The sequence below is a fragment of the Oncorhynchus keta genome, chromosome 1 (genome assembly GCF_023373465.1).
Source record: "Oncorhynchus keta strain PuntledgeMale-10-30-2019 chromosome 1, Oket_V2, whole genome shotgun sequence".
In the NCBI taxonomy this organism is placed as follows: domain Eukaryota; kingdom Metazoa; phylum Chordata; class Actinopteri; order Salmoniformes; family Salmonidae; genus Oncorhynchus; species Oncorhynchus keta.
Window position 1 is genome coordinate 90864475 of NC_068421.1, and position 14694 is coordinate 90879168.

Sequence of the window (14694 nt, forward strand, 5' to 3'; positions counted from 1 at the left end):
AGTACAGCTCTACACCTGTGTAAATATTCTGGAGAATTGACTACACTGGTTAGTGTACTTTACAGTATGCCAACGATGGGCTAGCCAATAAATGGCGAAGGTGTCATGAAACCATTGATCAAGTGGGAATAAACTTTAGCGTAAAAAAAGGTAAAGTTATATGCAAGTTTTATCAGCAGTTACATTAAATGCAAAATTTGGTCAAAAATAGTCTAGGCTGTGTCGCAGTGACATGACCCATCTGATTGGGGAATTTGTACCGGGGGTTAAGGGTTGAACATCAGTAATTAGAAATGCAACTTAGATCTCAAATGTCCCTCTACATATGTTCTACATCATACATTTCTAAAGTTCCGCTCTCATGACACAGCTGTCTCACAGGGGGGGCTTAACAACAGGTGAGAATGTACAACCAAATAAAAAACAATGATCAGAAATCTGCTTTCATAGTTCAGTATGTCTGATCTAACTCGTTGTTATCCATCTGGGTTGGGGTGATTTCCATTTTAATTCCAATCAATTCTTAAAGTAAAACAAATTACAATTCAACATTTTCCACATTGAAGAGAATTGGAATTTCATTGTTCTTCCTGAATCGTCCCCAATACTGGTAGCGGCTCAGGTGCCAGTTTCATAGTCATAATTCAGTGTTCATTGTTGTGGAAAGACTATGGGGTACATCTTGCTGTATTGATCCACAAAGTGAACCTCCAGGCCCTCTGTGATGAACTCTGGCAGGTCAGAGAAGTCCTTCTTGTTCTCTGCTGGTAAGATCATGCAGGTCACTCCTGCACGCTTTGCCTGGAGATAAGGGAGGAATGTTCAAGATTCATTATGTCACTGGTACTAAAACTACAAATATAAAACACATTTAATGTGTTGGTCCGATGTTTCACGAGCTGAAATAAAATATCCCAGAACTGTTCCATATCCATAAAAAGCTTCCCACATTTTTTTTTTTACATCCCTGTTAGAGAGCATTTCTCCTTTGCCAAGATAATCCATCCAACTGACAGGTGTGGCATATCAAGAGGCTGATTAAACAGCATGATCATTACACAGGTGCACCTTGTGCTGGGGACAATAAAAGGCCACTCTACAATGTAGAGTTTTGTCACACAACACAATGCCACAAATGTCTTGTGGGAAGGAAGTTTTGAAGGAGCATGCAATTGACATGCCAACTGCAGGAATGTCCACCAAAGCTGTTGTCCGATAATTTAATGTTAATTCCTCTACCATAAGCCACCTCCAACATAATTTTAGAGAATTTGGCAGTACATCTAACCGGCCTCACAACAACAGACCATGTGAAGCCACGCCAACCCAGGACCTCCACATCTGGCTTCTTAACCTGCGGGATCTTAGACCAGCCAACTGGACAGCGGATGAAACTGAGGAGCATTTCTTTATGTAATTAAGCACTTGTGGGTAAAAACGTATTCTGATTGGCAGGACCTGGCTCCCCAGTGGGTGGGCCTATACCCAGCCATGGCTACGCCCCTGCCCAGTCGTGTGAAATCCATAGATTATAGCCCAATTAAATGTATTTAAATTGACAGGATTTCCTTATATGAACTATAACTCAGTAAAATTGTTGCTTTTATATTTTTGTTCAGTATAATAAAAGTTCAGATAAGTTTCAGAACGAGCTCTCCCATACACAACCATACGTACCCTGCCACCTCTAAAATTGAACCATAAATTAAACATGAATGTCATATGCAAAAACATATCGTTTGCATATCCGTCTTACCAGCAGCTTGTGTGCTTTCTGCAGGAATTAGCAATAAAATGACAAAGGTGTCTCCTGTTTATTTATTTATTTTACCTTTATTTGACTAGGCAAGTCAGTTAAGAAAAAAATTATTACTTTCAATGACGGCCTAGGAACAGTGGGTTAACTGCCTGTTCAGAGGGCAGAACGACAGATTTTTACCTTGTCAGCTCGGGGGTTTGAACTTGCAACCTTCCGGTTACTAGTCCAACACTCTAACGCTCTAACCACAAGGCTACCCTGCCACCACCTAATGTTATGAAACCATTGTTGATCAAGTGTCTCACCTCACAACTTACGTTTTTTTAATAGTAATACAATATGTAAAGGATCAGCCTACATTTCGTTCTCTTTCTTATAAAAAAAAGTTAAAAAAAAAAAAAAGGTATCAAGTTGACCAATTATCCCATTAAGCTCCCAGGTAACTAAAATGGTGTTATTAAGAGTGACGTGACTCACAGCAATGGTCTTCTCCTTGATGCCTCCCACAGGCAGGATCTTTCCGGTCAGGGACACCTCTCCAGTCATGGCCACGTTCTCCCGCACTGGCGTGTTGGTGGCCAGGGACAGCAGGGCCGTGACGATGGTGCAGCCGGCACTGGGGCCATCCTTGGGAGTAGCACCCTGTCGATAACCACAGCAGCCGTACAGGGAGAGAGGAGGAGAAACTGTTTGTTTGGTACAACCAAGATCCCGTTTCATAGAAAACTAATACGGTGAGTGATTTAAGAGATCAGATTACAATGGTTGGAATGTGGACATCGATGGAAAAACACCAAACTGCCAGTTTGGACGAAAGGGGTATAGTATATAAGACACATTACTATTTTTTTTTAAATGCTGTCTGTGAAGACAGTGTCATCTCATCAACCTTTACCTCAGGGACATGCAAATGGAGGTGGGCGCCAGAGAAAAAGTCGTTGTCCGGCTGTTGCTTCATGAGGAAGGTCCTGGCGAAGGTACTGGCGATCTTAGAGCTCTCCTTCATCACATCTCCCAGCTGCCCTGTGACCTCCAGGGACCCGTCCCTGGGGCCGTCCTTATCCTTACCCCCAGTGTCCCGCGGCCGTCTCAGGGCCGTCTCGATGAACAGCGTGGTGCCACCTGGAGAGGAGAGATGGACTTTAAAACCCCTTAAGAGGCGATGTCCGCTAAATCTAATTAGCATAATAGAAAAATCCCCTATCAAAAATCCATCTGTTTAAGCTAGAGATATCTGCATGGGCTGCATCTCAACCCACTGTATCTGCCGATGTTAGCTCTGTGTATCCACAGCGGCAGAACTACGGCAGTGTTTGTCAGACCAGGAGACACACAAAAATATAGTAACCAACAAAAAAAAAAGTGATAAATATTCAAAGTAGCCACCATTCGCCTTGACCGCTTTGCACACTCTTGGCATTCTCTCAACCAGCTTCATGAGGTAGTCACCTGGAATGCATTTCAATTAACATGTGTGTGTGCCTGGTTAAAATGTTCATTTGTGGAATTTCTTTCCGTGTTAAATGTGTTAGAGCCAATCAGTTGTGTTGTGACATGGTAGGGGTGGTATACAGAAGATGGCCCTATTTGGTAAAAGACCCAAGTCCATATTATGGCAAGTACAGCTCAAATAGGTAAAAGAAAAACAACAGCCCATCATTACTTTAAGACATGAAGGTCAGTCATTCCGGAAAATGTCAGGAATTTCTTATGTTTCTTCAAGTGCAGTTGCAAAAACAATCAAGCGCTGTGATGAAACTGGCTCTCATGAGGACCGCCAAAAGAAAGGAAGACCCAGAGTTACCTCTGCTGCATAAGAGAAGTTCATCACAGTTAACTCCACCTCAGATTGCAGCCCAAATAAATGATAGAGTTCAAGTAACAGACACACAGTTGGTAGAGCATGGCGCTTGTAACGCCAGGGTAGTGGGTTTGATTCCCGGGACCACCCATACGTAGAATGTATGCACACATGACTAAGTCGCTTTGGATAAAAGCGTCTGCTAAATGGCATATATAAGTAACAGACACATCTCAACATCAACTGTTCAGAGGAGACTGCGTGAATCAGGCCCAAAGAAACCACTACTAAAAGACAACAATAAGAAGAGACTTGCTTGGGCCGAGCAATGGAAATTAGACCGGTGGAAACTGTCGTTTGGTCTAATGAGTCCATATGAGAGATTTTTGGTTCCAACCGCCGTGTTTGTGAGACACAGAGTAGGTGAACGGATGATCTCCGTAAGTGTGGTTCTCACTGTGAAGCATGGAGGAGGTGGTGCGATGGTGCTTTGCTGGTGACACTGTCTGTGATTTATTTAGAATTCAAGGCACCCTTAACCAGCATGGCTACCACAAAATTCTGCAGCGATACACCACCCAATCTGTTTTGCGCTTAGTGGGTCCATCACTTGTTTTTCAACAGGATAATGACCCAACACACCTTCATGCTGTGTAAGGGCTATTTGACCATGAAGGAGAGTGATAGCGTGCTTCACCAGATGACCTGGCTGCCACAATTACCTGATCTCAACCCAAATGAGATGGTTTGAACTGCAGAGTGAAGGAAAAGCAGCCGACAAGTGCTCAGCATATGTGGGAACTCCTTCAAGACTGTTGGAAAAGCATTCCAGGTGAAGCTATTTGAGAGAATGCCAAGAGTGTGCAAAGCTGTCATCAAGTCAAAGGGTGGCTACTTCGAAGAATCTCAAATATAAAATATATTTTGATTTGTTTAACACTTTTTTTGGTAACTACAAGATTCCATATGTGTTATTTCATAGTTGTCTTCACTATTATTCTACAATGTTGAAAATAGTAAAAATAAAGCAAAACCCTTGAATGAGTAGGTGTCCCAACGTTTGACTAGTACTGTATATCTTTTTAAATAAAATTCTAAATCAAATAGCTAAATGATCCCCAGGCTTACATTCCAGAGGGTTAAGATCAGAGCGGTGTTTGTGTTGTTGTCGATGCATAATGCTGGTTGTAAAACACACCTCTCTTCTACGTCTCTAGGTCATTCTTACCCATGGCTGTCCATGCCAGGCCCATGACAACACCAGGCGGTGTGACATCATACATCCTATCCACAGTGAAGATGGGCTTGCCGACGTAATCCTGCAGGTTGTCAGGGGTAACCTGGACCGCAGTCTCCTCTCCACTCACGATACGGAACGCCACTTTCCGGAACACCTGGACACATAATCAAAAACATGAGCAACATCTTAAAGTCTAATTATTCCCTTTCATAGGGGAGAATAATAATTTCCACTTAAATCGAATGAGTGAAAATGAGACTTCAAAAGTCAAGATTAACCCCATAGTGTACACAGTGCATTCTGAAAGTATTCAGACCCCTAACCTTTTCCATATTTTGTTACGTTACAACCTTATTCTTAAAATATTGTTTTTTCCCTCATCTACACACAATACCCCATAATGACAAAGTGAAAACAGGTTTTCAGAATTGTATGCAAATGTATATATAAAAAAACATATATATATAAAAAACATGCATAATTATTCAAACCCTTTACTCATTACTTTGTTGAATCACCTTTGACAGCGATATAGACTTGCCACTAATACATGCAGTCAGAAGGTGAAGTTTGGCCTGACCTTCTCCACTTGTTTCTGTAGGTTCCTGACTCCACTCTCTCTGCAGTACTGTCTGATGAGAAGGTTCAGAGCCTCTGGGGAGATGTTGGTCGTATCCTCAGTCAGTCCACATTGAGTACGCAACTGAGGTACCAGGTACTTCTGTTAGTTAGTGAGAGTGAGAGAAAGAGAGTTAGAGAAAGTGTGTGAGAGAGAGAGACAGAGTTACAGTCAGATGGAGATGCCTCCAATAGCTAGGTCATCCATCCATTTGTCAAAAGATTTTCATATGCTAATATTCACACAAAAAAATATGCAAATTTTACCGACAGAAATCCACTAAAATGGCTTGTTGTGATTAAAAAGTGTAACTTTTCATTTAAAATGTTATCCTCCAATTTTCAGCTCTGTTGATAGTTTTGCGATAAATAGCAAATTTGCCCATACTGGTTTTATTGGTTAAATTGGCAGCCAAGCACCAATCATCATGTCACCAGCATGATTATAGAGTCAAACTCATCATCACCGTGCATTTTCACCACCCTGTGACGTTCATCATAACTTGAAATCATCTGAAGCTAATAAACTGTTCATGAGAGGGGCTCGGGACCTAGGGGAGGGGGCTCGGGACCTAGGGGAGGGGCCGGGACCTAGGGGAGGGGCTCGGGACCTAGGGGGAGGGGCTCGGGACCTAGGGGGAGGGGCCCGGGACCTAGGGGGAGGGGCCCGGGACCTAGGGGGAGGGGCCCGGGACCTAGGGGGAGGGGCCCGGGACCTAGGGGGAGGGGCCCGGGACCTAGGGGGAGGGGCCCGGGACCTAGGGGGAGGGGCCCGGGACCTAGGGGGAGGGGCTCGGGACCTAGGGGGAGGGGCTCGGGACCTAGGGGGAGGGGCTCGGGACCTAGGGGGAGGGGCTCGGGACCTAGGGGGAGGGGCTCGGGACCTAGGGGGAGGGGCCCGGGACCTAGGGGGAGGAGCCCGGGACCAAGCATCGTCGCATGACTGCAGTTTACTTTTATCAAATATTGAGAAATAAAATAAATAAACGTTTCCAATACCGTTGTCACATGATCTATTTCATCGACCCAAAATATGATCCACCTGTCAAAATATGTTGGTGGTTAAGGGATCAATATTTGGGTCAATGAAATAGATCATGTGACAACGGCATTGGAAACGTTTTTAGGAAAGCTTACCAACAAATTGTTTCACAGGTACTTTACTCGCATAAAAATGTTTGGATGGAAACATGTTAAATGAGCCAATGTTTGTCGTAAGATGGGAGTCGGTGTTTTGTTAAATCATGTTTGTTGACTGTCCGATTGAATCTTGTGTGATGACACATTACCTCAGCGATGGCTAGTTTCTCCTGGGCCACATATCCAGACACGTTGATCATCTCCATACGGTCTCTGAGGGGCTCTGGGATGGTGTCAGTCACATTGGCGGTGCAGATAAACAGAACCTGGAGACAACAAGGACACAAACCGTTAGATTCAAGAAGAGAGTCTGGACACCTCGAATCCCTCCAGGGACAGGTCCATCCTAACAGCAGGTGTGTCCATCCTAACAGCAGGTGTGTCCATCCTAACAGCAGGTGTGTCCATCCTAACAGCAGGTGTGTCCATCCTAACAGCAGGTGTGTCCATCCTAACAGCAGGTGTGTCCATCCTAACAGCAGGTGTGTCCATCCTAACAGCAGGTGTGTCCATCCTAACAGCAGGTGTGTCCATCCTAACAGCAGGTGTGTCCATCCTAACAGCAGGTGTGTCCATCCTAACAGCAGGTGTGTCCACCTACCTTGGACAGGTCAACAGGCACATCCAGGTAGTGATCCAGGAAGTTGAAGTTCTGCTCCGGGTCCAGAAGCTCCAGCAGAGCTGAGGACGGGTCGCCTTGGTAACCACGACCTATCTTGTCAACCTGGAAGAATAAAAAAAAGGCAGAACAGTCGATCACCGAGTTCACCAATAATACAAACAAAACGCATGAAACTACATTTCTGTCAGCCAAATAAGAGCTAGAGGTGCTAGAGGTGCTAGAGGTGCTAGAGGAGCTAGAGGTGCTAGAGGTGCTAGAGGAGCTAGAGGTGCTAGAGGTGCTAGAGGTGCTAGAGGTGCTAGAGGTGCTAGAGGTGCTAGAGGTGCTAGAGGTGCTAGAGGAGCTAGAGGTGCTAGAGGTGCTAGAGGTGCTAGAGGTGCTAGAGGTGCTAGAGGTGCTAGAGGTGCTAGAGGTGCTAGAGGTGCTAGAGGTGCTAGAGGTGCTAGAGGTGCTAGAGGTGCTAGAGGAGCTAGAGGAGCTAGAGGTGCTAGAGGTGCTAGAGGTGACTACATGTATTATTCACCTCGTCAATAAGGACCAGTGGGTTTTCTGTCTTTGTCTTCTTGAGGCATTGAATGATTTTTCCAGGCATGGCTCCCACATATGTTCTCCTGAAAACAAACACAAAAGTACAGTAAAGAATTAGTTACTCTCAACGTTGGATTGTATAGAATTTGAATGCTGACAGAATTGATGTATTGAGCAATGAACAGCAGCTAATTAGTGCCTCATACCTGTGTCCTTTGATTTCAGCGACATCGGTCATTCCACCAACACTGAAGCGGAAATACTCTCGGTTGAGTGCTCTGGCGATGGAACGGGCGATACTGGTCTTCCCCACACCAGGAGGACCATAGAAACACAGGATCTTTCCCTGGGTCGAGCCTCTCAGCTGACTCACCGCAATAAACTCCTGCAGGAAGAAAGAGAGGAAGAAGGGTGAGGTCAAGAGGAAACTTTGTATTTACTTGAATAAAAAGGCACTAGTCGCCCAACAGAATTTTTCACATCCACAAGTCCAACCGTCAACCACTAGTCGGATTGTAACCATGGTGATCCCACAGTACAATTCTCTCACCAGAATGCGTTTCTTGACATCGTCCATCCCATAATGGTCCTCCTCCAGCACCTCTTTGGCCCGTTTGAGTTCCAGGTTCTCCTCACTATTAGTTCCCCAGGGCATCGAGGTCAGCCAGTCCAGATAGTTCCTGGTCACGCTGCACACAGAACCAACAGTTTAATACAAGAGGCTTGTTCATTACGTACTTGTTCAATAGTTTAATTTGATTTAGTTTGTATAAAATAGGACAGATGTAACAAAATAAATATGCTCTTTCTGAGTGATAGTTCAAAAGTGAGGCAGATGCTGAGGTCAGTCCCTGATTCCCAAATCAACCCCTAGCCCCTACCTACATAGCACTTACATATAGATCTGTGAGGATTGGATAGGTTTAAGCAGTATGGTGGTAGCTCTATTTTGCCCTCTGATAGGCCAGGTGGAATTGTCACCATATTGCTTACAGTAGACCTATCCAATCCACTCAGATCTCCACATCCAGGGGGCAGGGATGGACTAGGGGTTGATTTGGGGATCAGGGACTGACTTGAACTCTGAGGAGTGGTTGTCCAGCAGGCCGAGTTTGTTTAGCTCCTCGTTGATGACGTCCATGATGTGTTGGGGCACGGTGCGCTCCTTCAGCCTCTCCCTGAACTTCTCCTCTATGGCATCCTTGTCCTCCTTCTCCAGGCCCAGCTCCTTCTTAATGATCTTCAGCTGCTCCTGGAGCAGGTACTTCCTGTGGGTCAACTTGATCTTCTCCTCCACCTGACAGAGAATAATACGTCACAATCATTATATCAAATATATATTTTTTTATTTTTTTATTTTCTGTGCTAGGAATGGGATTGGTGGCTGTCCGGACCATCTTCGCCATTCATTTAAGTTACTATTTTACTGTACAATGTGTCATTAAATTTTTGCAAAGAGCTTGAGGTAATGGTGGTTTTGAAGAGATACTGTACATCTCAAAATAGTATAAAGAAGGACAGCGTTTCTTTACCTCCCTGCCGAGACGCTGCTGCAGCTTACTCAGCTCGTATTCTTTCTTCAGAAGTGATAAAGCCTTGTAGAGACGTTTGGGAATCTGAGGAGAGAGTGACAGTTATTGAACAAAAAAAAAAAAATATATATAATAATAATAATAATAAATATATATATATATATTTTTAAAGCACAAAGAATATTATATTGACAATCTACTTATGGGTAATCGCTTTTTTTTTTTTAGCTTGAACATCCATGGAGAGAAAAAGGGATAAAAATAATAATAAATTGTAAAGAACGGATCATGTTTGTTAGTGAGGACAATCCCTGTCCACTTACATTGGTCTCTTCCAGTACGTCCTGCAGCTCGTGTGATTCGGCCCCTGTGAGAGCGGCTCCCATGTCACTGAGATAGATGGGGTTGTCCACTACTCTCTGCCCAGCCTGCATCATCTGAAGAACAGACTCTCTGCATGCACACACAGATACAATTACATGTTAGTCATTTGACACCTGCGTGCTTTTACACCTGCATTGGTTGCTGTTTGGGGTTTTAGGCTGGGTTTCTGTACAGCACTTTGAGATATCAGCTGATGTACTTAGGGCTATATAAATACATTTGATTTGATTTGATTAGACACTTGTGTATTCCAAAAAGAAAAGAAAAGGGGTAGGAGGCTGAAACATGTGTGGGCATTTGAAGTAAAACCTTAAAATAGTCAGTAACATTCAGTCATAAAAAATTTTTTTTTTAAACATACGAGTTCTGGACTATTGATGCATTCATAATTACCACCATGTAGACATTGGAAGAGACATCACTTTCCTAGGTATTTTGAATGACAATTATGCATTTGTAAAGAAAGGATGTCATTCATTACCTGTAAAGTGGATTAAGGGCGATGATGTCACGGATGGTCTTCACGATCTCTGCCGTCAGGGCCTTCAAACAAAGCAAATGCACTCTGTTATCAAGGCATCACGCTACAATGCGTGGTTAAAGGGGAAAACTGCAGTTGCTAAAAAAAACATTTCCCGACTTATAAATGAATTATATACATTACCAGTCAAAAGTTTGGACACCTACTCATTACAGGGTTTTTCTTTATTTTGACTATTTTCTACATTGTAGAATAATAGTGAAGACATCAAAACTATGAAATAACACATATGGAATCATGTAGTAACCAAAAGTGTTATTCCAATCAAAAATAATATTTGAGATTCTTCAAAGTAGCCACCCTTTGCCTTGATAACAGCTTTGCACACCCTTGACATTCTCTCAACCAGCTTCATGAGGTAGTCACCTGGAATGCATTTCAATTAACAGGTGTGCCTTGTTAATTTGTGGAATTTCTTTCCGGCCTTAATGCGTTTGAAGCAATCAGTTGTGTTGTGACAAGGTAGGGGTGGTATACAGAAGACGGGTATTTTACCAAATAGGACTAAGTCCATATTTGAGCTGTTCTTGCCATAATAAGCAAAGAGAAATGACAGTCCATCATTACTTTAAGACATGTAGGTCAGTCATTCCAGAAAATGTCAAGAACTTTGTAAGTTTCTTGACGTGCAGTCGCAAAAACCATCAAACGATGAAACTGGCTCTCATGAGGACCGCCACAGGAAAAGAAGACCCAGAGTTACCTCTGCTGCAGAGGATAAGTTCATTAGTTACCAGCGTCAGAAATTGCAGCCCAAATAAATGCTTCACAGAGTTCAAGTAACAGACATCACAACATCAACTGTTCAGAGGAGACTGCAAGAATCAGGCCTTCATGGTCAAATTGCTGCAAAGAAACCACTACTACAGGACACCAATAAGAAGGAGACTTGCTTGGGCCAAGAAATAAGAGCACATCCCCACAGCATGACACTGCCACCACCATGCTTCACCGTAGGGATGGTGCCAGGTTTCCTGCAGACATTACGTTTGACATTCAGGCCAAAGAGTTCAATGTTCGTTTTATCAGACCAGAGAATATTGTTTCTTATGGTCTGAGAGTCTTTAGGTGCCTTTTGGCAAACTCCAAGTGGGCTGTCAGGTGCCTTTTACTGAGGAGTAGCTTCCGTCTGACCACTCTACCATAATGGCCTGATTGGTGGAGTGCTGCAGAGATGGTTGTCCTTCTGAAAGTTTCTCCCATCTCAACAGAGGAACTCTGAAGCTCTGTCAGAGTGACAATCAAATTCTTGGTCACATCCCTGACCAAGGCCCTTCTCCCCCGATTGCTCAGTTTGGCCGGGCAGCCAGCTCTAGGAAGAGTCTTGGTGGTTCCATACTTCTTCCATTTAAGAATGATGGAGGCCACTATGTTCTTGGGACCTTCAATGCTGCAGAAATGTTTTGGTACCCTTCCCCAGATCTGTGCCTTGACACAATCCTGTCTCGGAGCTCTACGGACAATTCCTTCAACCTCATGGCTTGGTTTTTGCTCTAACATGCACCGTCAACTGTGGGACCTTATATAGACCGGTGTGTACCTTTCAAATCACGTCCAATCAATTGAATTTACCACAGGTAGACTCCAATCAAGTTGTAGAAACATCTCAAGGATGATCAATGGAAACAGGATGCACATGAGCTCAATTTAAAGTCTCATAGCAAAGGGTCTGAATACTTATGTAAATAAGGTATCAGTTTTTAAATTTCAAACAAAACAAAAAACATCTACAAATATGTTTTTGCTTTGTCATTATGGGGTATTGTGAATTGATTGATGAGAAAAAAAGTATATTTAATCAATTTTAGAATAAGACTAACGTAACCAAATGTGATACAAGTTAAGTGGTCTGAGTATTTTCCGAAGGCACTGTAGAATCCAAATGCCTACCTTGACTTCCTCTGAGACCTCAAACTGTTGGTGCACCACGTTGTCTACCTCCACCATGAGGATATCAGAGGAGGGCAGCGGGAGCGCCTCTACTGTCACGTCTGCCTCCTGCACCTTCTCCTCCATTGTTTCGGCCAGGATCGCTGGCTCTTTGCGCTCTTTTCTCTTGGGCTTCCGGCGTGAGACATTGGGCTGGCTCCCTGGTTCAGTGACAGAGGCAGACTCAGAGGCAGCAGAGGCAGCAGAGGCAGACTCATCCGGCTCCACCTCCATCTGCTTGGTGATGCGGATTCTACCAGAGAGAAAATAGTATTTCGTACAGTGCGTATGTTTCCAATGGACACTAACACATACTGTACAGATGAAATATTGAAAAAGTAACGTAACATGCATAGTAAGTTCTTTCTTCTTCTTCTTCACCCCTACCTTCTGTGGCCCATAACAATCATCCTCAGCTTGTCACCAAGGTCCTGCATCTCATGGATCTGTACAAAAGTTCCTGTGTTGTAGATGGCATCCAGACTCTCCACCACATCAGTCTCATTACTGAAGAACGCCAGAGAGAGACAAGAGAGAGAATGTCAACAGAGAGAATACAGTAGGATCTGTCTAAAGGGCAAGTACTAGATCCAGGATGATACCAGTATCGCGATACTCCTTAGTATTGTGGCAAGTGAGACAAAACAAAGTAGATTTAACTTGTTTAGGAAAACAGCCCTAATGTTGGAAATCGTTATGTTGTCATCCAGAGTCACATGCATTTATTTTCCAAGCTATAGCACACAATATGTTACAGCAGGTTTTTAAAGAACCAAAGAGTTTGGTCTGCTTCATGTTATCATTTTTAACATGTAAAAAAAATAAAAATATATTGCTATAATGCTGTCATCACAGGTCGTAGAGGTTACATTTGAAGAAAGATGTCCCTTACGCATCATCTTTCTTCAGGAACACTCCAGCGTACGGTTGGGCAAGTCTGACTTTTCTCCTCAGAAGATCCATAAGCCCCTTGTTCTTCACCTACAAATGAAACACACCACCCAATATGTGTAATGATTAGCTTACTTGCACAACAACATGTTAGAAAATGCAACTAATGCATTAACAAAAACAAAAAGATTCCCCTAAAAAAAAGATGTTAGATCTACAGCAACGCTGACCACAACCAGTACTAGCATTGAATATGATGCAATTCCATGTAAGACTTAGATTGGAGGCACTAAAATGTAAGACCCACTATGCATGAATTGCTCTGCCATTTCCTTGTTGCTAAAATTCTAATAGTTTGCCTAATTTCAGTTTATGTGGCAAAACAAGCAAGTATAGTGTAGAGAATCATTGTACCATCTAAACAGCTGTGAGATCAATTTTATATAACCAAAAATATTGTATTTTCAGCTGTTTGAAGCTGGTGTAAAGCAAAAAAACAAACAATTAAAACAGGAATCATAGAAATATCATAGAACAGAGCTATCTTAGATTTGCTTTAAATGAGAATGACAGATTTATAACTCCCATTTCTATGTGCGTTTTGTCAGGTCTCCTAAAAAGTTAAGTGTTGCAACTTTAAGTTGACACACTGGTAGAGAGACACTAGTCATTTAAAATAAGTGACTTTTCTAATTCTGAATATTGCATCATCCAGATGTGTCCTTGGGAGACCTCTGTGTCTAATGAGTCGGCGCTGCTTACCTCGATAATTTTGATAAACCTTGGGAAAACCGGGTTCCTACTGACGGCGATCAGTGGTACGTTGGGGAACACTTCAGGGACCAGCATGGGGGTGAGAGCTGTCATCTGGGGGGAGTTGTACGGTGTTCCTCCATCTCCCCCCGACTCGTCTCCCCCAGACCCGCTGCTCTCCGACCCATCTTCCCCCGAGAAGCCAGCGCCGCTGCCTCGGTTGCCAAACAATCTTATCTGGTCGTAGCTGGTCGAAGCCCCGCAGCCGAGAATCGCTCTTTCCCCGGAATAAAAACCGGTGACCCTTGTCCATCGGTTGAGCTTCGCTAGCCTCCCGGCTCCTGTCATTGATGTAACAACGTTCCCAGAGCGGGCGTTGCATAATGTTTTCCTAAGCGTACCGTTTGTAGAATAAGATCTCTTGGCCACCATTCCAGTCCAGTTAGATGACTCGCTAACGAGAGATCGCACGGTCCCCGTTGTAAACATATTGGGGTAATTTCTCGACAAGATTGCGCCGTTTTTAGAAGTCTGCTTGCAAGCAGCCAGCATTATCATGTAAGTGGCCATGTTGAATCTCGGGCTTTCTACTGTCGTCACTAGTTACCACAGCCACAAAGTAATAAACCCCGCCCATTTCTACAATGTATCGTCTTTAAATATGATTTTAAACCTAATCTTGACGTTAACCTTAACCACACTGCTATCCTTATTCCTAACCTTAAATTAAGTTTTTATGATATAGTACATTTTGTGGCTGTGCAATCAAGTGGAAACCGTTTCCGACGTCACATTTCCTTCTTCCGGCAGTTTAAAAAAAAAAGTTTTATCTTTTGCAACAATAATAACATTACATATCAATACATGGACATTCTTGTGAATACAATGAAAAATAAATGAAATAATAGTTATACAAATCTCCACCCCCTTTTACACAAGCTCCCTGACATGAGCGT

The 14694-nt window shown here is 43.3% G+C and overlaps 1 protein-coding gene across 1 annotated transcript; it reads right to left on the reverse strand.

Annotated features, from left to right (window-relative positions):
* Positions 1–73: 73 nt before the first annotated feature.
* Positions 74–14341, reverse strand: lonp1 (lon peptidase 1, mitochondrial). Its single transcript, XM_052465219.1, has 18 exons — positions 13748–14341; positions 12987–13075; positions 12482–12601; positions 12056–12347; positions 10106–10167; positions 9564–9693; positions 9241–9324; positions 8785–9005; positions 8259–8397; positions 7915–8093; positions 7704–7791; positions 7160–7282; positions 6708–6824; positions 5381–5521; positions 4789–4954; positions 2655–2881; positions 2237–2401; positions 74–801 (listed from the first exon to the last, which is right to left on the reverse strand). Exons 1-18 carry the CDS (start codon positions 14306–14308, stop codon positions 652–654), a joined length of 3054 nt encoding a protein of 1017 aa, XP_052321179.1. The 5' UTR covers positions 14309–14341; the 3' UTR covers positions 74–651.
* Between the last annotated feature and the right edge of the window lie 353 nt (positions 14342–14694).